General features: G+C 35.6%; 2 protein-coding genes across 3 annotated transcripts; one reads left to right on the forward strand and one right to left on the reverse strand.

The window, feature by feature from the left end:
• The first annotated feature begins 13847 nt into the window (after positions 1–13847).
• Positions 13848–16404, forward strand: LOC116113688 (protein phosphatase 2C 77-like). The gene is made up of 4 exons (XM_031399846.1): positions 13848–15344; positions 15427–15756; positions 15839–15944; positions 16041–16404. Exons 1-4 carry the CDS (start codon positions 14574–14576, stop codon positions 16376–16378), a joined length of 1545 nt encoding a protein of 514 aa, XP_031255706.1. The 5' UTR covers positions 13848–14573; the 3' UTR covers positions 16379–16404.
• A 360-nt stretch (positions 16405–16764) lies between these two features.
• Positions 16765–22080, reverse strand: LOC116113689 (mitogen-activated protein kinase kinase 2). Of its 2 annotated transcripts, XR_004125460.1 has the most exons (9): positions 22018–22080; positions 21697–21853; positions 21523–21607; positions 20950–21084; positions 19241–19465; positions 18963–19145; positions 18605–18828; positions 17739–18012; positions 16765–17070 (listed from the first exon to the last, which is right to left on the reverse strand). XR_004125460.1 is itself a non-coding variant. In XM_031399848.1 (8 exons), exons 1-8 carry the CDS (start codon positions 21780–21782, stop codon positions 17749–17751), a joined length of 1074 nt encoding a protein of 357 aa, XP_031255708.1. In that variant the 5' UTR covers positions 21783–21899; the 3' UTR covers positions 17742–17748. The 2 variants fall into 2 exon arrangements, 1 of the variants encoding a protein (XP_031255708.1); XM_031399848.1 differs by lacking the exons at positions 16765–17070; positions 22018–22080 and having other exon boundaries at positions 17742–17838; positions 17967–18012; positions 21697–21899.
• Between the last annotated feature and the right edge of the window lie 2184 nt (positions 22081–24264).

Consider the following 24264-nt stretch of genomic DNA (forward strand, 5'->3'; position numbering starts at 1 on the left):
TTTATGCGCTTTTATACTTAGAATGATATGGCAATAATATGAATGTGCAAATGAAGGTGACATGGTTAAAATGAATAGAATTCGGATTTGGCTGTTTTAAGACTTATATGTACATGCTTCACTGAATCAGTCATAACTGAAGTTATAGAGGCCGATTGAGTTGATTCTTGAAGTGTTAAAAATTTGAGAAACAGACCTAAAACTTTTGTGTTTTAGGAAAGAACCAGTTCGAATTGGAAGATAAGGAAAATTGCTTGAAAAGTGATGAACTATATGGCATCAACTTTAATGGAAATTCCCATTTGTTTCTAATTCTAATAACCCCTGAATAAACTTAATACCAAAATTCTAATTGTTGAGAAATTAAAGAATTAAGTTAAGAAGTTTAGTAGGAGAATATAGCATGATTGAGCATGGGAGATGTAGTCATATGTTTGCATTCATAATGGTAATGCATTAGCTTATTTAGTTGTTTATGAAGAAAAATTATGAAATGTTAATGAATGAATTCCATGAGTCTCTGAGGTATAAACAAGATCAGAGGAATGGAATTCTTATGGAACCATGAGTCCTTTGAGGTGACGACCAAGAACAAGGTAATGGTTCAAATGAATCCGATCGGATAACAAAGACTAATGAAATCGTCAAGTATATAGACAAAACAAATAAGCATGCCATGTACATGAATATTTCATAAGTCATTTATGTTCTATGTTATATTATGTATGGTTATGTTGACTTATGTTTATGAGAAAAGTCCCAAAATGTATGATATGTTTATGAACTTGTTATGTCAAAGAATGAAGGTCAGTGTTGTAGGTAAAGTCTAAGGAATTTATTGTATAATGAACCTTAATAGTTTATAAATGGCCTATTCCTTATGAGCGATTAGCCTCACCCACGAAATGTTTTAAAATGTTTTGCAGGTATAGATTAAGGCATGAGCTGGGAGAGGATTCCAAGGGACGCTATGAGCATGAGGGGATGCTTTAATGATGACTATTGAATGGTTTTGCTATATTTAGTGTAGTAATTATTAATCTATCATAATGTAGTAATTATGTCCATGTTCTATAATGGAGTAAATATGTTGTATTAATAAAGGAAATCAAATTGCTAGTAAATTTTATAAAAGTGTGTATGTTCTAGTAAGTATTACTAAGGATTTCATAATTTACTCCAAGAAAGGAAATTATATTTTTTGATTATACAATGAACTTATTATAGTTAAGAAAAAAAAATTAAACACATATATCTATATATATGTTTTAAACTACAAGTTTATTCTTTAAATAGGATTTTAAAACTAAACTTCTTTCCTAGGCGTGCGTTTTCTAAGTTCTCAATGGCCAAGGGATACGTAGGAAATACCCGGCTAGGGAGGGGTTTTACAGGTTATCTCACTGTACAATTCAGTAAATGACAATAACACTAAATCTGTGGCCACAATGGGATTGAGTTGTTGCTCAATCCAATTTATTTTTTTGGTCATTGTCCAGTAATTGAATACAAAGATATAGGGAATAACTAAGGTTGGCACTATTTTGTACCTTAGCCTCGATGAGATAACGTATGATGAAAAGATTTGATTGCACGATAATCATATCGTTGATAGGTAGTTATTTCGCTGAATTTGAATCTATCGGGTGGCCATGATGTCTTGCTAGGGGTCAATCTTGGTTTGTGTTTAATGAGATGATTGATTAGTGTCAATCGCGAGACTACTCACTACCGATATGATGAGAAGCCTACCGGTCACACTAGACCTAGGCATTTGGGACTAGTCCCAAAAACCGGGTCCAAAGGACTAGTCCTAGGACTGGTCCTAGAACCGATCCTTGTAAGGCCTGGTCCTATGAGGGCTTGGTCCCAAACTAGACTAGACCTATGAGAGGACGGACCTGTCCCTTGATCTAGCCCTCCTCCAAGGCCCGAGCCTGGGACCGGTCCTAGGCCTAGGCCTAGGCCCAAACCTATTTAAAAAAATTTGAAACAGTCCTTTGTAAAATATCCAAAAACCCTTTAATAATTTTGAAATCGACAAAAATATTAAGGGTTAAATTGATAATTTACAAAAAAAAATAATACAAATAAACAACCAACGGTCATGTGCTTTTTTTTGGGGGGGGGGGGGGGGGTGGGGGGCGGCTTGGATTTTTTTTTTTTTCATTTTCCCCTAATCCTACACTATAAATAATCCCTCACACTTCCAATTTTTTTCACACCAACACCCAATCTCTCATTCTCTAAATCTCTCTACTCCAATCCAATTCTTATTCATATTTTCTTCAATTCAATTTATATTTATATTTATAATTTATTCATATAATTTATTTATATTTTATATTATTTAATTTTTTCTATTTTTCAATATAATCTCTTATTCATATTATTATTTAATTTTTTTAATTTTAATTATTTATTATTTTATCATAAATTCATAATGGAAGGGCCAAATGAGTACTACATTCCATCAACCGAAGAAATGGAAGGGTTCGATCAATTTTCACCCTTTCTAGAAACAACAGCTGCAATTCAACAACAACAACCACATTCAGCCGGGACGGGGTGCAGCCAAACACAAGTGAGCTGAGACTCCACAACCCAACCCCCCCGATCGTCAAAGAGGGTCGTGTCCGATATATGATAACACTTCACCAAATCAAAATGGGTAAAGGCAAATGGGGAGGGGGAAGAATCGTGTGGGCTATGTAATTTATGTGGAACCGTTATCAGCGTTAAGAATGGGACTTTGACAATGCGATGACATTTGAAGAAAAAGCACCCCCAAATAATGCAGTTATCCAGTTCATCTTCAACCAGACCAGGTAGACAAATTCAAACTCAACTTAATTTTAATCCATAATCCTCAACTTTGTCAACATGGCAATACAATGCACTCCAAGCACGAGAGGAAATAGCAAAATACATAGTTGCTACGGACTCTTCCCTTTCTTTATCTGAAAATCTTTTTTTTATTCACTTGATTAAAACTGCATTTTATCCAGCATATACCCCTGTTAGTAGAAGTACAAGTAGAAGAGGAATACTAAAAATTTATAACCAAATAAATATTCAACTTAAAAATGAATTTCAAAACTTTAGGAATATATCTATTACACTTGCTTCAAATATATGGGCTTGTAGATCAAAAACAGATTTTTAACTGTCACAATACATTACTTAGATCATGGTTGGGGTTTACAAAAAAAATTGATAGGTTTTAGACCATTATATACTGAACATAATGTTGACACTATTTATTTTACAATACTTGAATTTTTGCAAGAATATGTATTAACTGATAGAGTTGTAGCGCTAACGCTAGATAATACAACTGCTAATATCGCGGCTATTTCTTTATTTGAAAAGAGATTGGATCCGCTTGGTGAAGGAAAATTTTTTCACCAGAGATGTGCTTACCACATCATCAATTTGATTGTTAAAGCAAGTTTAGAAGCTATAAATTCGAAGATTGAAAGGGTGTGTGCAGCTATCGAATTCATCGTCAGCAGTAGCAACAAAAGATGGAAGGAGTATGTCAAATATTGTAAGCAAGAGGATTCACTGGTTCGACCTTTGAAGTTATATACGAACATGCATATCCATTGGAACTCCACCTACTTGATGTTGGAAAAAGCTTTGCCAAACACAACACAAATTACAGATTTCATCAACTGGAAGTTGTCAACTATGATGATTGGACGGTTTGCGAAGTTTTTTATTCATTTCTTAAAGTTTTTTATGAATCCACCGATACATTAAGTGGTATTTATTATCCTACTACTAATTTAGTGCTAGATATTTATTATAATGACATCTTAATGGAAATTGTTTCAAAGATGGAAAAAAAAATACGAGAAATATTGGTTAGATATTCCATTCTTATATGGATTAGGCCTTGTTGTAGATTCTAGATTTAAATTACACGTAATTAATTGTATAGTTACTGAGATAGACCAACATTTAGGACATGATTATATGTATTATTTCATTAACTTTAAGCAAAAATTGGAAAACCTTTTTTTCTTTATATCAGAGCAGGTATAATGGAACTGGAACGTCGAACAGAGGCGACCAACAGGATGGAGGTATAATGGAAGATGATCAATCTTTACCCGTTAGTAGTAGTGAGAGTGTTGGTATTGCCCCTAACCCTCTGAGGTCGGCATATGTGGAGGAGATGGAGGTAGAGGTACATGATGCTGCCAAGTCAAAATTAGATTGGTACCTTAATGATAAATGTGAATCCATAATGTTTGACTTGAATGTATTGGAATGGTGGAACGTAAATGCATTAAAGCATACGGTTCTGTCACGCATGGCCAAAGATATCTTTGCAATCTCGGTGTCTACAATTGCTTCCGAGTCAACTTTTAGTACATCGGCTCGTGTACTTGATAAATTTTGAAGTTCTTTATCTTGGCCAGTTGTTGAAGCATTGATTTGTATAAGCAGTTTGTTGAAATGTACACCAACTCCGATTGAAGATGACTTGGATGATGTAGAGGCTTATGAAGCGAGTATAGTATCTAACTATTTATTATATTTTTATCTCTTAAATTTATTTTAATTTATTGGTAAATAAATTTATTCAATGTTTTTACCTTTTTAAGCTACTAATTGCTTTCTTGTGTTTATTTTGTAGAAATGATTGGACTTCAATCACTTGACAAAGAACATCCATGCCTAATTTGGAGCATTAGACATGAGTCATGTTATGCTTTTTAGGTTGTTTTGTATTTTTATAATTGTCATGACTGAAATTAGTGGGAGAATCAAAGAAGTTGGTGACATTGCAGTTTCTATATTGTTGTTTGTTTGAATGAGTTTAGTGAAGTTATTTGATGTTTCTGGTTGTGGGTATTGTTTGTCTTTTGAAATTGTGATGTGGGTAGTTGTCATTTCTTGGTTATTTTGAAGTTGATCATTTTGAGATAGTGTTAAATCTGCTGCTTGCTTGTTTGCTTTAGTTGTTCTCTCAATCTTCTTTTTCTTATTTCAATAATCGTTTGTGTTTTGGTTTTGATTGAGAAATTTAATGTAAATTGTGATGAATTGATTGAATGCAAGTGTTAAGTAGAGATTTGAGGATCGGTGAGTCACATTGGACACAAATGAATGAGTAATGAAAAGTTGAAAACTCCTAAATGCAAGTTTTCTTAATTTGTCAGGGTTGTATTTGTAAAATTTTAAGGTGTGTTTGTCATTTTTTAAACTAATAGGGGGTAATAGATTTTTTATAAGGTACTCGGGTTAGCAATCGAAACCTGCATTTTAGGTTTTGGTTCGCAGGTTTCGATTCCAAGAATCAAAGAACCAAAACTGGTCAGTTCCAATTCCAATTCTGGTTCCCTTTCCTAAGAATCGATCAGTTCTGATTCCGGTTTTGGTTCCCCCAAAAATTGTAGGGTACCTTGAATCCCTCACCCTTAAATTTTAAACACAAATCCAAACCTTCATATTGATAATGGCACATAATATTTCAACACTATTTTAGGAAATTATCTTAAAAAACATGGGATAATCCACCAAAGTCCATGTGTCGATACTCCTCAACAAATTGGGGTTGCCAAATGCAAAAATAAACATCTCCTTGAAGTTTCTCAGGCCTTGATGTTTACTACAAACATGCCAAAAATGTTCTAAGGGGATGCTATTTTGACATCTACCTATCTCATCAATAGAATGTCTAACCATCTTTGTTCTTTTGAGATGCCCCTTTAGAAACTCTAGACATTTTTTCCTACCTCTCGCCTTAGCTCTAATCTATCTTCAAAGTGTTTGGTTGTGTTACTTTTGTTCATGTTCACTTTCAACATCGTACCAAGTTAGATCGTAGAGCTACTAAGTGTGTTTTCATTGGTTATTCCCCTACTAAAAAAGGCTACAAGTGCTATGATCCATCTACCAAAAAGGAATTTGTTAGCCTCGATGTTACATTTTTTTTAAAAGACTCCTTACTTCCAAAAGCCCTATCTTTAGAGGGAGAATTTGAGTGAAGATTGTTTTTTGGACTTTGATCTCTCTCTTTCCAAGCCTAACCCAAACACTGAGCCTAACCTAAACATTAAGCCTGAGCCTGTCACACCATCTCATTCTAATATACCATCTACAGAAGAAAACTTGAACTCTGAGGGAGGTGTAGGAAAACAAAATGACAATGAGCCAATTGTTTATTCAAGAAGGTCAAACTTGAGGAACAGGGAGAATCTCACACATGAATCACCAAGAGAGTCAGAACCGGTGATAGATCCAAATACTCATGAGTCTCCTCTTAGACCAGGTAATTTTGAGTCTCCCTATTTACCTATTGCCCTAAAAAAACAACCTCGATCATGTACTCTCCATCCTATTTCAAGATTCGTATCATATAATACTCTGTCTACTAGTTTCATGCTTTTACCTCTAAGCTTGATAGTACAGAGATTCCAAAGAATATTCAGGAGGCCTTGGAAATTCCCAAATGGAGAGAGGTAGTAATGGAAGAAATGCGAGCATTGCAAAAAAATGAAACTTTGGATGTGACTGATTTACCAAGAGGGAAGAAATCGGTTGGCTGCAAGTGGGTGTTTATTGTTAAATACAAGCCTGATGGGACGATAGAACATTATAAAGGTCGCTTGGTTGCAAAGGGATTTACACAAACCTATGGAATTGATTACACGGAGACGTTTGCACCTATGGCAAAGTTGAATACAGTTTGGGTTCTCTTGTCTTTATCAGCAAATTTGGATTGGCCTCTTCAGCAACTTGACATAAAAAATGTATTTCTAAATGAAAAATTAGAAGAAGAAGTCTTTATGACAATACCACCAAGTTTTTCTAAAATGGGTGAAGAAAATCAGGTGTGTAAGCTCAAGAAGTCCTTTTACGATCTCAAAAAATCACCAAGAGCATGGTTCAATAGATTTGCAAAGGTGATAAAGAATCAAGGATATCAGTAGGGGCAATCAAATCATACTATGTTTTTCCAGCATACTGGAGATGGGAATAAGACAATCTTAATTATCTATGTCGATGACATAATCCTAATTAGGGATAATATAGTAGAAATGGAGAGACTAAAGAAAACTCTAGCCACTGAGTTTGAAGTAAAAGACTTGGGACAAATACGATACTTCGTAGGAATTGTGTTTCTCAACGAAAATATGTCATTGATCTTCTTCTAAGACCGACATGCTTGGGTGCATACCAAGTGACACTGATTGAAACAGGAAAAAGAACAGAGGATGTCAAAAAACCAATGGAAAGAGACAGATATCAAAGGCTAGTTGGGAAGCGTATATACCTATCCCACGCTAGACCTAACATTACATTTGCAGTCAGTGTGGTAAGTCAACATATGCATTCACCAAAGGAAGCTCACTTAGAAGTTGTGTACGAGATTCTTAGATACCTTAAGGGCTCCCCGAGCAAAGGATTATTCTTTAAGAAGAATAAAAGCAAGGAAGTAGAAGTCTTTATTGACGCGGTTTGAGTTGGTTTGACAAAAGATAGAAGATCTACCATTAGGTATTGCACCTTCGTATTTGGAAACTTAGTAACTTGGAGAAGCATGAAACAAAATATATTGGCTAAAAGCAGTGCTAAAGTTGAGTTTCGAGCAGTTGCACAAGGGATATGTGAAGTTTTGTGGCTAAGGAAACTCTTGGAAGAACTTCAGGTCATAATAAAATCTCCAGTCAAACTCTACTATGATAACAAAGTAGCCATCAACATTTCTCTCAATCCGATTCAACATGATAGGACCAAGCATATAGAAGTAGACAAACATTTCATTAAGGAAAAAGTTGAAGAGCGAATCATTTGTATGACCTATGTTCCTACAAAAGAGCAAACTACAAATACCTTCACTGAAGGGCTTTCTTGGCAAAATTTGATGATTTCATTTTCAAGTTGGATATGATCAATATTTACGATCCAACTTGAGGGGGAGTGTTGAAATCTTGTGAAATCTGGTGTAATTATTTTGGGATTATGGTATACTTTTAGGAGAATTTTTTTCAACTATTAATTTAGGATAGGAGATATTTCAGCTCTTAATTTAGGAGATTGTTAGCTTAATTTAGAAGATATTTGTTCCCTTTTCATTCTCATTGTGTACTATAAATTAACCCCAATTCTTGTACAATTCAGTCAAGAAATACATAGATAATTTATTCTCATTTCATTCATTCTAATTACAGTATATAGCTCTTTTTTTTAAAAAAAAATATTGGGATATTGTGGGTTATGATGTCGTTAAAGCTATCCAAAATTTCTTTCAAGTCTGGGAAGTTGCTTAGAGAGGTGAATTGTATTATCATCGCTTTGGTCCCAAAGAATGAAAACCCCTCCTCTTGTAGTGAGTTTAGGTCGATTTCATGTTATAACACTATCTACAAGTGCATCTCCAAAATAATGGCCAATAGAGTTAAAAATGTGTTGCTTAAGTCATGGTTTTAAAACCTGGCCCGATCCTAGCCATTTCAACCGATTGAACAAGGAAATCGAGTCGGGTCTATTTGACTAAAAAATCGAAAATATTAAATGACTCAGTTTAAACAGCGATTGGACAGGATTTTTTGTTGCGAATTGCCAGTCCAACTAGTTCAACCCAGCGGTCGAACGACATTTTTATTATTTTTTTATATGACATGCTAACGTTAGAATGACATCATCACACTAACACCAACATGATGACATCACAGTTCAACTCGGTGGTTGAACCGATTTGACCAACCAACCTAGTGACTTAGTCAGGTGACTCGGTGACCTGATCAAGTCACTCCCCAGATCGGGTTTTAAAATCTTAGCTTAAGTTCATTAACAAAGCCCAAGGTGCCTTTGTGGGGGGAGGAAAATCGTGAATAATATTCTTTTAAGCCAAGAACTACTTCACCACTATGATTGGAAGTTGGCCAAGGGTGCTAGATGTGCTATGAAGGTAGACCTTATGAAAGCCTATGATTTGGTGGGATGAGAGTTTGTTATTAAAGTTTTGGATTTTTTTGGTTTTCCTTTGAAATTTATTGAGAGGGTGGAAGAGTGCATCAAAACTTCTAAATACTTTATTGCCGTTAATGGAGAGTTAAACAGTTTCTTTAGGGGATCTAAAGGGCTTAGGCAAGGAAATCCAATCTCTTCCTATCTCTTTGTTATTGTTATGGTGGTGCTTTCAAGACTTCTAAGTAGGGTAGCGGCTAAACCTTCTTTCAAGCACAATTGGAGGTGCATAGATTTAAATCTAACCTATCTTTGTTTTGCAGATGATTTAATGATTTTTTGCCATGCGGATGGAAGCTCCCCTTAGTCTTGTGAAGAGAGCCTTGGATCGTTTTACTTATTGGGTTGGTTTAGAAGCCAACCCCTCCAAAAGCAACAATTTCTTCTCCGAGGTTAGTGAAGAGAGTAAACAAGGGCTCTTGTCAATTCTTGGGTTTCAAGAAGGAAAGCTTTCGATGAAGTATTTGGGAGTTCCTCTCATAACCAAAAAGCTTTCCCTTACCGATTGCAAACCTTTGGTGGACAAAATTTTGGTCCAGATCTAATCTTGGCAGAGTAAATTCCTCTCCTATGATGGTCGGGTAATACTTATTAAAGCTATCCTTTTTAGTATTCAAGTTTATTGGTCATCTACTTTCATGCTCCCTTCAAAGATTCTCAAAGACATTGATGCTAAGTGAACGGTTTTCCCTTGGTCCGGGATTAACATGGAATGTTCAAAGGCTAAAGTTGAATAGGAAGAGGTTTGTGTTCCTATTGAAGAATGCACGTTGAGTATTTTGAGAGCTAAAGATTGGAATAAAGTAACCATGATGAGACATGTTTGGAACCTTAATCAAATGCATAGTAGCTCCAGTTGGGTTGAGTGGATCAAAGCAACATTCTTGGTAAGGAAGAGTTTTTGGGAGATTCATATCCCAATGGATGCTTCTTGGGCTTAGAGGAGCATTTTGAAGCTTAGAGGTGAAGCTAGAGAGCATATCAAATCCATCATCGGCAATGGTCAAGCAACTTATGTATGACATGATAATTGGCATCCAAGAGGCCCTCTCAAGGATGGATATGGCAGTCGCATTGTGTATGATTCGGGATTACATCATCTTGCAAAGGTTGTGAGATTTGGGATGGAAAAAGGTGGAGATAGCCAATGGAAAACTCTTTGGCCTTGATGGATATGAAGGATTCCATTGACTTTGATCCAAAGGGGAGCGAGGAGGACATGGTTGTTTGGAAGCCTAATGCATCCAGAAAGTTCTCTATCAAATCAGCTTGGGAGGTTACTCAAGTGCATAAAAACCAAATAGAATGGCACCACCTTTTATGGTTTCCCAAAGCTATTCCATGACATTCCATCATCACTTGGATGGCGTGTAAGGACCGACTTCAAACAAGGGACAAACTTATGAGGTATTACACAGATTCTAGTAATGTGAGTTGTTTTTGTAACCATGGGTAAGAAACCATGGATCATCCTTTTTTTGCTTGCCCTTTCACTCAAAGGATTTGAACCGAAATCTTGAGCCCTCTTCTCTTGGGTATGTTACCCAACCTTGGAATGATTATGATGAGCACACTACAAGTAGATGGAGAAAGAATAAGCTCAAGTACTCTATCGGGAAGTTATGTTTGGGAGCCACAATTTGTTCTATTTGGAGAGAAAAGAATGGCTGGTTTTTTGGTGGGGAATGCAAGGATACTAATACAGTCCACAACTTCATCAAGAATGTGGTGAGGGAAAGAGCTATGGACCTTAGCAAGGTCATAAAGAACACCCACAATAGAAGACTTGCCGAGAAATAAGGTCTCCCCATGTCCATATTTAAAATTTCCTATAGGAGCTGATGTTATGGTAAGATGTGTTATGATGGGTTTCCGGTGGTGTAAGGTGATTTGGTTATGTGACATCCCGGCTTTTCGCTATGCTAAAAGAGGTTACTTCGGCAATTGGAAGATTTGAGGTATTGATTTTGTACTTTGTCTTTCTGTTGTTAATGGGCTCAATCTTGCTAATGTCAATGTTCATGGACTTCTTTTTGTAAATGCTTATGCATATGGTTCTTGTTTTAGGATACTTTTGAACCTTGCCCAGGCATGTCCTATGGTAGGTTGGCTTCTTTGTATTCTTTAATCTCCGCTTGGTTCTATTTCTTTGACAAGGGGAATGGAAAAAAGAGAAGATTAGGGATAGTCTTAAATAGTATCATTCTTTTGCTCTTAACCTAGGGCTTGTCCTGAGGTGGGTTGGCCCTTTTTTAGGCCTCTTTTACATTTTTTTCTCCTTTCTATTAAAAAAAAAATAAATAAAAAATAAATAAATAAAAAATAAAGGCTCAAGAGAAAAATCTATGACGATTAGGGCTAAAAAGGTAGGAGATTCATTTGATGAAACATCATCTAACAAAGCGGCTTGAAAGGCGTTTAGATGATAAAATTGTGTGAAAAAGTAACAGATTTCGGGAACCATATTAAGTCAATAGGTGATAGATCAAGCACTAAGAAAATTGAAAGTTTGGTGGGTGAGTCCATGCTTGTTAAGTCTTAGAGCTTGATTTAAGGGAGGCATGGTAGGAAATTAAATCAAGCATATCACTTTTATTAATAGTCTTATGTTGTATTGTTGTTAGTCTATTCTAATCTAGATAGGAGTTATCTAGATAGATGGATAGTGTTAGTATTTAATTTAATTGTGTAATGTTAGGATTCCTACTTTGATTAAAATTAGAGTTTAGCTTCAATATAAGGGAGTGTGTTTGTCAATTTATATGTGAGAGAAGAATAATTTTTCGACTAGTTTTCTTCCTCTCTCTTGTGTTGTGTTAGCTTAATTATGATTTATTATTATATGTGTTTATTGATGCTGGATTTTGACACCAACTATCCGCACGTGAGAAATGTTAAGCGAACTTAGAAGTCACACGCGATATGAGAATATTTAGTTAAATAAAGAGTGAAAAGTAATGTTTAAAGTGGTTTGGATGCTCAAAAGCGAATCCTACGTCTATTGATATTGTATTAATGAGAGTAAGGTCAGGTTGCGTTCAGCGAGCTGAGTTATAGCTTAGAGAATACAAGAGAGAGAAAGAGAGAGAGAGCTATTCTAGAGTGAAACTAGCTAGTCCCGCAAATGAGAGAGAAGACCTCTATTTATAGTGGGATAAACCAAGGTCATGATTACTAAATCTGCAAGTGGGTGGATACCGTGCAAGTCCTTCTCTGCGTCCCAATGCTCACTTGCCTGAGTGATTTTCCTCGACTTATGCAGGGATTGGACACGTGGACGATTTCCAACCATCCGCTAACCTGGTACTCACCCACTACACTGACAGGGGCATGCCACTTACGTCATTATGAGACATGGGTGCGTCTGAACGGTCGTAGGACCTTCCCGAGTTCTGACCATCCCATACTGACAAGACTCCGCGTCAGCCCTACTTTTTCAGGCATAACAATGTTATTTAAAATTTCTTACATAAAATAGCGTGTTTGGGTCTAAAGAAAATTTCATAATTTTACCAATTTATTATGAAACGGATTAGTAATTCAATTTAACATCTAATTAAATATCTAACATTTTCCATTGATAAAAATATAATCTTCTTCGCTTGAAAGTTTAACCCCAATTCACAAAACAAGGCAACAGAGGTAGTTTAGGATGAAAATGAGAATCTATAAATTATGAAACTATAAAACTCTTTTCTTTATCTTTATAAGATGAGCAAACGACATATTCCCACCCGAGGTTTAGCGAAATCCAAAGTTGATACCCCTGGTTGCATTTATTCTAAATTCTCACCTTTAAAGTAACGTCGTTTCCTTTATTTTAACAGATTCCCAACTTTTTACTATATGATGGTGCACGTTAGTACCCTAAAGTGCGCTAACGCTTTCTTCGGCCCAAGACAGGCTTATGTTAGTTAAAAAGTAGCTCACGTTAGCAACATTCAAGCCGATGGTTTTGGCTTTTTCTACTGATTCTAAAATCCAAAATCACTTTCGAGACCACTATTGGACTCCCCACAACCTTTTCTATAAAACTCATACCTTCATTTGTTGACCTGACTCATCATTTCTGGCAAACTCTAACAATCACTAACAGTATTATTTTAAGGGTGATAATCTGAAATAAATGCAACTAGGGATATCAACTTAGAATTTCGTCAAACTTTGAGTGGGAATATGTTGTCTACTCTTATAAGAATAATGTATACATGTTTTTAAAGCATATACTGTATTAAAAACATAAAGATATTAAATTTTTATCAAAATTTAATACATGAATACGTGTCCTTAATTATTACATTAAGACCATTAATAATATTTTAAAATTAGTTAGTGTGTTTGGTTGAACTACAAAATGATTCTTTAATTCCGATTCATACTAACAAGAGCGTTTGAATGTAAAAAAATACAAGGAAGATATTAAAAAGAAATGGATGAGAAAAGTAAAAGGTAAGTGTCGAAAGAAGAAGGGAGAAGTTGTACGGTTAGAGTTGAGAGTTGAGTGTTGAGAGTTGAGAATGGTGTCAGCTTGTTGTTCTTACGATTAAATAAAATAAAAAGAGAGTTTCAAGTGCAATGCATATTTCCCAAACCTTCATCCATCTCCCTTGTCTAAACTCCTTTAACTCTATCTTCGTCTTCCTTACACGTCATCTTTTTATTTGGTCACCGACCTCTACCTTTACGTGACACTTTGGTCCCACTCCTTTCTCATTTTTTATTCTACTTTTCTTATTTTCATGGACACGTGTGTGTTTTCCTAAAACCCATTTCACTCTTCCCATCATCTTCTCTAATAATATTTAGTAACGTATCTTATTACTTGTTTCTGCTTCCGTTATTTTCAGGAATTCTTGCATGTGTTTTTCTTTTTTTTTTTTTTTAATTCGTTTCTGAAGTAGTTTGTGTTTTGAAAATGTTTTTACAAGTCTGAAGAAAGATATCTCTAGAGCTTATGAAAATGGAAGAGTAGGTGCTAGTTGATGACTCAGTGTCTTTTTCTTTTTTAATTTTTTCACTTTGGTTAGTTGTGAGTAATTGAAGAAAGAGAAAGAACCTATATTTCAAGAGGTTGAGATATGTTGCTTCAAATCCAGGGAATTCGATTTGGTTATATTTTTCTGGGGTTTTCTATTTTGGTTTCAACTCCTCTTTCATGAACTTATATTTGTCTTTTTATCTCCCTTGGTTCTTGGTATGGTGAAGATACGACATTTAATTTTCCTATCCGTCTCATCAAACGCTTGATGGTTTAATGGTTGAAAAAGAAGATTTTGTCTCATCGATCTTTCTTTTTCTCTGTTACATTGGATTTAATATAGAAGTTTCTCTAGAGTCTAGATGCATCCATTTCTAACGTGTATTAGTTTTCTTGATTAGTCTATATCTATATTCTTTGATCGCCACAAAGATTATATAGAAGATCACTTGTGTTACTGTCATTTGAATGTCTTTTGCAATCTGTTAATTACGTAAGCCTACTAGTGATCAGTTCTTTTCTGGGTTATCGACAAATTTTTTTTATCGTTTCAGACCAATTAAATTGTGTAAAGAGGAAAAAAGAGAGCTCAAGAATAGTAGTGAAGATGATTTTGGACGGTTTTGGAGGTAGAAGAGAACCAATGAAGGATATATCAACGGCGGTAGCTGTTCCATTTAGGCTTAGTAACATAGTCTCCAACGAGTCAGCAATGGAAATTTCTGGGCTAAAGTTTTTAGCAGACACTTCAAGCTTGTTATCTTGTGGAAATAATGGATATAACAGGAGAAATAATCATAGTGGAATGTCAAAAACGTTAAATGAAAAAGAAAGTAGTCAGAATTCCACTGAATCCGATGATCGGAAAGATGATTCCATGTCTCTAGGTGGTAACCGTTTGTTTGATGATTCAGGTTCTCCGTCTGTAGTTAGTGATCCAATTAGCATCTCTAGGGAGGAGTTTTTAGCTTTGGATTCTAGTTCTGTGACTGACTTACCAATAACACTAGATAGGAGGCAAATTGATGACAATAGTGAAGTTAAAGTCAAGTCTGATGAACCAAATGTTGAGGTCAAGGCTGAGCAAATTTCTGTTGATGGGAATAACTCTGGAGAATCGGGTCCTGAAGTGCAACAGGAAAAGAAAATATGCAGAGCAGGAAGCCAGGGAGTATCATTTCAACTGGAGAACGTATCCCGTTGGGGGTATACATCTATCTGTGGTAAAAGACCAGAAATGGAAGATTCTGTAGCAGTTGTACCAGGATTTTTACAAATTCCAACTCAAATGCTTATGAATGATGGCACGAATCCGATTCTTCCAGGTCATTTAACAGGCCATTTCTTTGGCGTCTATGATGGGCATGGAGGGTTTCAGGTATTTTTCTGATTCTTGTGTAGTCTTCACGTTCTTGCTAGATTCAAAGGATATATAAATATCGAGTGTTGTTTACATACAGGTTGCTAATTACTGCCGCGAACGCATCCATATGGCGTTGGCGGAGGAGATAGAAACTGAAAAGGCAAGATTGAGTGAAGGAACTTTTGGGGGCAACTATGAGGAGCTTTGGAAGAAAGCCTTCACTAATTGTTTTTTGAAAGTTGATGCTGAGATTGCAGGAGCTAATGCATCGAAGGGTTGTGCAGAACCAGTTGCCCCTGAAACTGTTGGTTCTACTGCTGTGGTTGCCATAATATCACCAACCCACGTAATAGTGGCAAATTGTGGTGATTCAAGAGCAGTTCTTTGTCGTGGAAAAGTGCCCATGCCGTTGTCAGTAGACCACAAAGTATGGGTTTATTGTTTTTCCTAGTTTTTGGCATTAGCCATTCTCAGAAATATTCATATTTTTAATATTTTTGTGTTAATAGCCAGATAGAGAGGATGAATTGGCAAGAATAGAAGCTGCAGGAGGCAAGGTCATACAGTGGAATGGGTCGCGTGTTTTTGGTGTTCTTGCTATGTCAAGGTCCATAGGTATGTATGTGTTTGTGTTTATAAATCCTAATACTTGGTTTGGCATTTATATGATTTCTAAATCTAAATCCGTTGCATAATGTACTGTGTGATCAGGTGATAGATACTTGAAACCATGGATAATTCCAGACCCAGATGATGTGATGCTTGTTCCTCGAGCAAAAGAAGATGATTGCCTTATTTTAGCTAGCGATGGCTTATGGGATGTGATGACAAATGAGGAAGCCTGTGATGTTGCCCGAAGGCGAATCCTTCTTTGGCACAAAAAGCACAGTGATGGCTTGTCTGCAGAATGTGGCGAAGGAGTCGATCCTGCAGCTCAAGCTGCAGCAGATTATCTCGCAAGGCTTGCCATCCACAAGGGAAGCAAAGACAACATCACTGTAATTGTAGTGGACTTGAAAGCTCAAAGGAAGTTCAAGAGAAAAACCTAGGGATAATCATAATAGTTGTTCCCTTTCAGAAACCGGTAAAGCAAATTCTTAATATTACTATTGAGTAACATGATGCACAGCCCATCAATTTTTAAAATGGGCAATGGCACCATAACAGCTTTGTATGAATAATTCTGGTATTTAGTAAATTCAGTATTATTTTAACAAAAATGCTCTACTGTATCTTCAATCACTAGTATAACATTTAATTCTTCATCATGGCTAAGTTATTCCGGAATAGTAGCAGCACCAACAACTTTAAGGCTGACCAAAATGATACATATCTTCAATACCTGCGTTTTGGTGTCAAAAGCAGGATTGTAAAAAAGAGATAAATTGTCATTTTTCAAACAGTTGCCTATGCATTAGCAACTCCGGCAGGAAAATAAACAAATAAAATTTAGTTCATTTTATAAAACGGTACATCTCTATCTGAGTTCATACAATTAATTATAGTAGTTGACATCATGGCAAACAATGCAATCATAAAACCTGGTTATCCTGGTTAGCTGAAACTTTGCTTCAAGGCTTCTGGTACTAAGGTTCTCTGAGGTACAGACTATTATTAGAATTCAACCGCAAAGACATCTAGGATTCTTTCACCAGGTTTCTAAAATCTCTGTTACTAAATTCCCCACACGTTTGGGTCTCAAGCTAGTTTGCGAAATGTGAACTCCTTCAACAATTAAATCCTGCAACAAAGTTCAGATGGCAACAGGCTAGTAAATTATAAGGTGGAAAGTAGATGTTGCCCGAGCATATCAGCTCAGCAGATGCAGCACTGTGAACGGAATACAGCTTAAAACAGAAACAACTATGGACACATTTGAATCATTCCAATTTTTTATAATACTGAGCCCCACATCATAAGGTGGTACTTAACTTGGATGCTTCAAGCCACCAGTCCTCATCAAGAATTTGATCATATAACTAGCAATACTGTCTCAAAATCTTATCTAAACTGAAAGAATTGCATCTTATTGATTGCATCCAATACAGCTCAGGAATAAGATCAGACAATTATTGATAGAAGTGCTTTAAAAAATTTGTAAAACTTGTTGGAAGTTTACATAAAGGATTGAGGTTCAAATTTACAAAAACCAAAAAGAAAATCTGGATGTCCATGTGGAAAATAGATGTTATTCTTCATTAAAAAGCATGAACTTAGGGAGAAAAATATTAACTCATTATACAAGTAAAACAGATACACAACAAGACCATACAACTGATGACATTTCAAAGCATGCACTTGTAACTGAAAAAGTCCAAACTGAATGTTATAGAGTATTCTCAAAAGAACTCAATAGAAACATAGAAATTTCTTTTGCATATAGGTACTGTATCCAAACATTCGACGTACCACTCAAGTTTCAAAGGGTTGCAAGTGGAGATCCTGCATTGGTGAAGTAAGCGGACAGATCTACATTCAAGTCATCATACATGCTCATGAAAGGATGTTCCTGGGTTTCACATTAAGAGAAAAAAGAAAAGCAGAATAAAATTTAAAAACATCAGTTCAGCACATATTCCACATAAAAGTTGTGTACTCAAGACAGTAAAGGGACAAAGGAAGACAGGATTTACATACCAAAAGTTCCTGTGCTGACGGTCTGTCTCTTGGTTCTTTTTGTACACTGAAATAGACAACCCCAGGTCAGGAATTAGTAACACCATAATGTCAAAAAAGTTACATGATATACAGGCAAATAATATACACCAATTAACGAAATACAACTCTGAAAGTAACAGAATTTAAAAATTAGAAGGAATTTAAGGCTTGACAAGGTTTTGAATGAAATTGCTTTTGATGAAAACTTGATGAACCAGGAATTAATTAGTCGTTCCAAGAGTTTAAATACTATTATTGGGGTATTTCTTACAATTTTTTTTTATAAAAAATCACCCAACGTTATATCAATGCCTATTAGACCAAATAGGTTATATGTTCAAATCCTTGAAAAAATCTTGCTATTAACAAAAAGTTAACAATATTTTTGTGCATCTGTAACCACTTATGCAAAAAGACGACATATATATTTCCTTGTTTAGGTGATAATAAATTCATCCATACACATGGATGGACATATTAGAGTAAACGTACTATTATCACAGAAACTTTTCCTGTAGTCTTCAAAAGTTTCAGATCGGTTACTCAATATTGATAATAATATGGGAAATAGTCATAAGCAGTAACTCTAAGGGTGTTGTGACCAGTAAAATTATTACCATGCAGAAATAAATGAGCAAAACTCTGAAGAAAACTGATCAGAAGGTGCACAAGGTGGTGGTTGGTCAACAATTGCTTCCATAAGCTCGTAAAAACTAGTCCATCCTTCCTCTTGCTCTTGTGGGGAGTATGGGAACTGACCAGTTGCACACTCAAGCAATACTAATCCCAAGCTCCAAATGTCACTTTTATACCCATATCTGCCCCCACTAATCCTCTCAGGCTATAAGGAAACACAAGTGAAAAGTAACAACTAATGAATTTCCAATCACAAGAGGAATAGAGGTGTGCCATAGCAGCCAAAAGGAAGTAAAAAACATTCATCAACAAGCCAAAAACATGTCACTATTTACTCACAGACATATAGTTGTATGTGCCAACAAAAGTATTTGCCTGTCCGGAGGTGCTTGCCATTATTGCACTCACACCAAAATCAGTAATCTTGACTTCCCCTCTATGGTTTATCAACAAATTAGAAGGCTTTAAATCCCTGTGGATGATGTGTTTTTCATGATGAAGATACAACAAACCCCTAAGCACCTGCGTCGATCAGAAAAAAGGAAAAGGGGTAAATATTTCACACCAAAGCAACTGGGGTATACACCTGTAATCAACAAAATTCATGAGTTTTCCACCTGCTTACAGATGGCAGCTAAATACGGTTCTGGGATCGATTTAACACTTTTCAGAAAATCCGCTAAAGATCCACCATCCATATACTCCAAAATGATTGAAATGGCACCATTAATGTAGAAAGATTGGTAACACACCACAACATATGGACACTGTGAAGATTGATTAATTTTCAATTCCTGTGCAATCTGTTTCCGTGCGGACTCCTCAATATTCATTTGAATAACCTAAAGAGGGAGAATATTTCAGAACTTAAGATTGAGTACAAACAATATAGCTTTCAGTGATATCATGGCATGTAAATTTGAATTCAAATAAATACTCATTATAGGTTCAAGAATCAATTTGAAGATGGTCCTATAAACAGATGCAAGTAGCCTACCAAGCAGGTCTAAAGGAAGGCTGACCAGAAAAGCCACATAAAATTTTAAGAAACTAAGGCATGAGATATATATAATGTTGATAGGTTTATCAGTTAAAATTGCGAGGGTAGATTGAATAGTTCTTGAGAGTTGAGATACATCTTACACCCTATATTCACACAAAACGACCACAATAAGATCATGCATTCAATGAAATAATATCAGTTTGACAACATTTTTCAATATTCTAGTGCATACTTCGGCACTGAACCCTGTAAAATCCGAACAGATAAAAGCATATGGGCAGTGTGAAGCACCCAAGAGGCCTAGAAAGAGGTATCCACCTTACCCCTCTTACAAGGGAATGCAGGACTCTGCACAATTTAGAATTTCTAGCCTACTGCAAGCAAATATGACATTTGAAAAAAAATAAACTGCCATAATACACGATATCTCACACGGCAATGACAGGAGCCATGTAGAGAAAACTGGTTGAGGCCAAAAACCATGATGTGATCTTTATCTCAACAAATCTCCATTCAATCATCATATTCATTAGGATAAACAACGAAAGTTTGATTAATACAATTGATCAAAAATCCTGTTTAAATTTCATAAACCGACTTAAAGCTTTTCAAGTTTGTAGTTAAATTCCGATATTTGTGGAAAGCTTTCATTTTACCAGATGAACATCGATAGTCATTGCAGCTACTGGCACTCATCTGAAACCACTACCGACAACCACCCATTTGACAGAAACCAAAAACATAAGTAGGTCTCACATTCATCATAAGTAACCATCCCACCCAAATCCATCATTTGAAACCATTGTTGGTTCCCAACAATCATTAATGTCATGATGAGCATTGTTAAACATCAACCACAAATGTGGCCAATCACCAAAAATGATCATTAACAGTGCTGTCAAATTTTTTTTTTCTATTTGATAACCATCACTGGTTGTTGTCAATTAATGATCCACCAATGATTATCAACCACTATTGTCAATCAGCAGCAATATTTCCCCATTAAAATTTCTAGATATGGCAAATACTAAAATATTAGTTGAAAATGTTCTCCACCAAAACCACCTTTTCACAAGAAAGATTTTCATTAAAATAATTAGAGCCTCAATTACTTTGGAAGTTCAATTCTAAACCATTGCAAATGATATAAATGATAAACTAATAAATGTTTTGCTAAATAACAATGCTTAATAAGCTGTATATAAGACTATAAAGAAGATAATGTTCATATTCATTAAAGGACAAAACCAATGCAGAAATATTTGAATTGAAAACTAGTTGATGAATAATGCACAAGAACAGCAAGTGCAGATGAAATAATACCTTTAATGCAAAAAACTGGCCAGTCCATTTGTGTTGCACCAATTGCACAATTCCACCATTTCCCTTTCCAACGACTTTAATATAGTCTATATCTTCCAAATTTAACTGGTTGTCAGATGCTTTAATAGGTGGTGGCTGAACAAAGAGGCGCACACATATTAGTAGTGAGGCAACAAATTACAGTAAGCATAAAGTAAACTCATCTTTAGACATATATCACAGAATCGCATATGCAAAATTAAGAGTTGAAATAGAGAACTGGAATCTAGATAAACAAATAAATAATAAGTAGCAGGGCATGAAATAGCAAAACTCGATAAAAGCAAGAACTGATGATCGTTGAAAGTGAAACCACTCTATCAAGAAACAGATCAACCAATGCTAACATATTAGTCGCCACACACCATCAGTAAATACACACCGAATATCACGATTGTAACCACGCAAAGGGAAGGATTAAATCAAGGCTCCATAATAGAACAAAAGAATTTGTTTCTTTTAATAAATGATAGTTTAATTAAGCATATTGAAAGAACTTAAACATAATTATGAAATTAATTAGAAATATCGTACAGCTTCACTTCGACTTTGAGAGACAATTCGAACTCCGTCTCTGTTAACGAGCAGATCTCCGTCCATAAACGTACCGCTTCTCGTTCTATAAAAGAAATTCATGAATGAAATCAGCGGAACACATAAATTATTAATTAAAAAAACGTTTATGCAAATAGAGATAAAGCTATATACAGGAAGGTAGCAAAGGAGACTTCATCAGAAGCAGGAACAGCAAGCTTGAGCTTGAAATTAGCGTTTAAGCCTCCTCCTTTCTTCATGTTTTTGCTTTCTCCCGGCCGTTTTATTGAAGCAGAGCCGCGCCGGTGTTGGACCCAAAAATAAAAAGAGTCTAGGGTTATAGAAAGGGATAAATTAGAAACAAAATGTGAAGTGTAAATGTGAGATTAATAAATGTGGTTAGACTAAAACAAGTATGTTGTTTTTGGTTGGCGAAGACTGAAGACCAGTCACACCATGACTGATACCAGGAAGAAGATGAGACTTTTCGTTTACCTTTCGCTAGTTTACCCGCGCCACTTTGATCCTCCCTTCTTTCCTTTATATTTTTTACCTCTGAACCAAATGTTGTGGTTAACTTTTTGACTTTTTGAGTTTCTGATCAATATACTCAAATAAGCTTTCCAAATCAATAACATACATACATTAACATAACCTAACATGGCCTAAAATGCTCCTGTATAATAACAATCCTATTAAATAGAGTAAACGACATATTCCCACCCAAGGTTTGACGAAATCCCAAGTTGGTATCACAGGTTCCATTTATTCCAGATTCACACCCTTAAAGTAACTGGAAATGGTTAAATATAACGGCTCAGGGGTAAATTGGTCATTTCACAGAGGAGGCACACATTAGCAAATCGCCGCCCTTAACAAAAATCCGGCGCATGTTAGCAACATCACCGTCATTGTTTTTCGCTCTTTTTCGACGATTCTTCCACCCAAAATCACCCTTGTCACCACCATTTGAACCCTCATCCCCCCCTCTACAAAACCATACGCTTGACAACCCCTCATCACTCGTCGATCTCCAGCCACGACAGCCGCCACATGCGACTGGTTTTCGTCGGTGCACCGGCGAATGGCCACTAAACGGTTGTTGGGACATAGGGGTTTTGTAGATTAGGAGATGCTGGTTGCAGTGGTGACGTCGAATTAGATTTTCGTCACCAGAATCCAATGAAGAACGACGAAAACCTAAGGTTGACGGCACCGGCGATCGGAGGGCCCAATGAGTCAGAAACTAGAGGGGTTTTGGACGATGGATGATGGGGAAGGTGATGGAGGTGACCAGGGGTTTCGCTGGCATCAGAAATAGCCCAGATCCGGTGAAAACCGAGACGGTGCACAATCACTGAGGGTGTAATTGATGTAATTTCAAAATAAGATGGTTAATTTTATAATTTTAGTAATTTCGGGGTTAAAATTAATTTATTAATTTAGGGTTGAAGGGCATTATGGTAATTGCACCCTCACTATCCTAAAAAATGTTAACAGTAAGGGTGTGAATCTGGAATAAATGGAACCTGTGGTACCAACATAAGATTTCGTCAAACCTTGGGTGGGAATATGTTGTTTACTCTATTAAATATTAATCCCCTTAACTTAAAAAGGGTTATTTTTATTCGTCGCCCTGTTAATTTCCCTAACTTGAAGGGTCATTTTTCTTCATTGCCTTGTTAATTTCCTTAAATTGAAGGGTCATTTTTCTTCATAGCCCTGTTAATTCCCTTAACTTGAGGGCCATTTTTCTTGAATGCAATTGTGACTTGCCCAGGTCTTTTACATTTAAAACTCAGAGCTCCAAGTATCCTTTATGAAATCTAATATTATTTTCTATTTGAAAAATGTCTATTAATTTAATATTCTGACAACTTACAAGACTTTTTTGAACTAATTTAACTACCTCTATGAAATTATTTTCAAAATATAAAACAAAACTTAAATTTATTTAATAAGTTTATTTTTTTAATCTTGAGAAAGGATTTAATAAAACAATTATGATTGTACTTCAAGGATGGTCTCTTTTTCATATAATTATATAGAAGAAATATAGCATAATAAATAGATGTATGAAAAATTGGATGAGAGTTATGGGTCTAATTTGAGTTTCAAATGATAATATAATGAATTATTCAACCAATTAATGCATATAGCTTCAACGTTTAATATGGTTTATTAATTTATGAACTTCAAGACTTGTTGACATCCCAAAGTCAATAAACAAATGTTGTTACTCTTTCTTCATTCATAGTAACCTTAATTATATTTTAAAGTCTGCAAGGAGGTCAAATAACGTGTTTCGTTTTCACAGTTGCTGTTGGTCGTTTTAATGTATTTTCTTATTTTCTCATTTTCTGGTGGGCAAAAGGATTGGGGTTGGCCAGTCAAGAAAGATAGGAAAGTCAGTCAATCAATGGAATATTTTTCTAATAATATCTTCACTGTCTCTTTGGCGGCCACCAAGTGGGTCATCCCCACCAAATGTTTACACGCTGTTTAGAAGCAGCCAATAATCCAAAACTCGCTTCCTGTTTTTATTGTTGCCAGGAATTAAATTGGCAATTTTTGTCTAACCCCATTAACGGATTGATTTCGATACGTAAAAGATGTAAAATATCAGATAATTGGTAATGGCAATGCTAGAATTTGGCAGAACAATGAGCTCATTTGAGCTATATATGTCAACAATGAATCAATGGCTGCCTGCGCAAATAATGAAGCAATAACCCTAGTTTG

This window comes from Pistacia vera, unplaced genomic scaffold (genome assembly GCF_008641045.1).
Source record: "Pistacia vera cultivar Batoury unplaced genomic scaffold, PisVer_v2 Contig688, whole genome shotgun sequence".
Taxonomy (NCBI): Eukaryota; Viridiplantae; Streptophyta; class Magnoliopsida; order Sapindales; family Anacardiaceae; genus Pistacia; species Pistacia vera.

Bases quoted from the DNA above. Each gene is read 5' to 3' on its own strand.
- LOC116113688 (XM_031399846.1), top strand. From the start codon at position 14,574: ATGATTTTGGACGGTTTTGGAGGTAGAAGAGAACCAATGAAGGATATA. The intron at 15,345-15,426 runs GTATTTTTCTGA...GTTTACATACAG, and splicing joins ATGGGCATGGAGGGTTTCAG to GTTGCTAATTACTGCCGCGA. The intron at 15,945-16,040 runs GTATGTATGTGT...CTGTGTGATCAG, and splicing joins TGCTATGTCAAGGTCCATAG to GTGATAGATACTTGAAACCA.
- LOC116113689 (XM_031399848.1), bottom strand. From the start codon at position 21,782: ATGAAGAAAGGAGGAGGCTTAAACGCTAATTTCAAGCTCAAGCTTGCT. The intron at 21,085-21,522 runs GTACGATATTTC...CTCTTTGTTCAG, and splicing joins CTCAAAGTCGAAGTGAAGCT to CCACCACCTATTAAAGCATC. The intron at 19,146-19,240 runs GTGGAAAACTCA...TGATCGACGCAG, and splicing joins TAGCTGCCATCTGTAAGCAG to GTGCTTAGGGGTTTGTTGTA.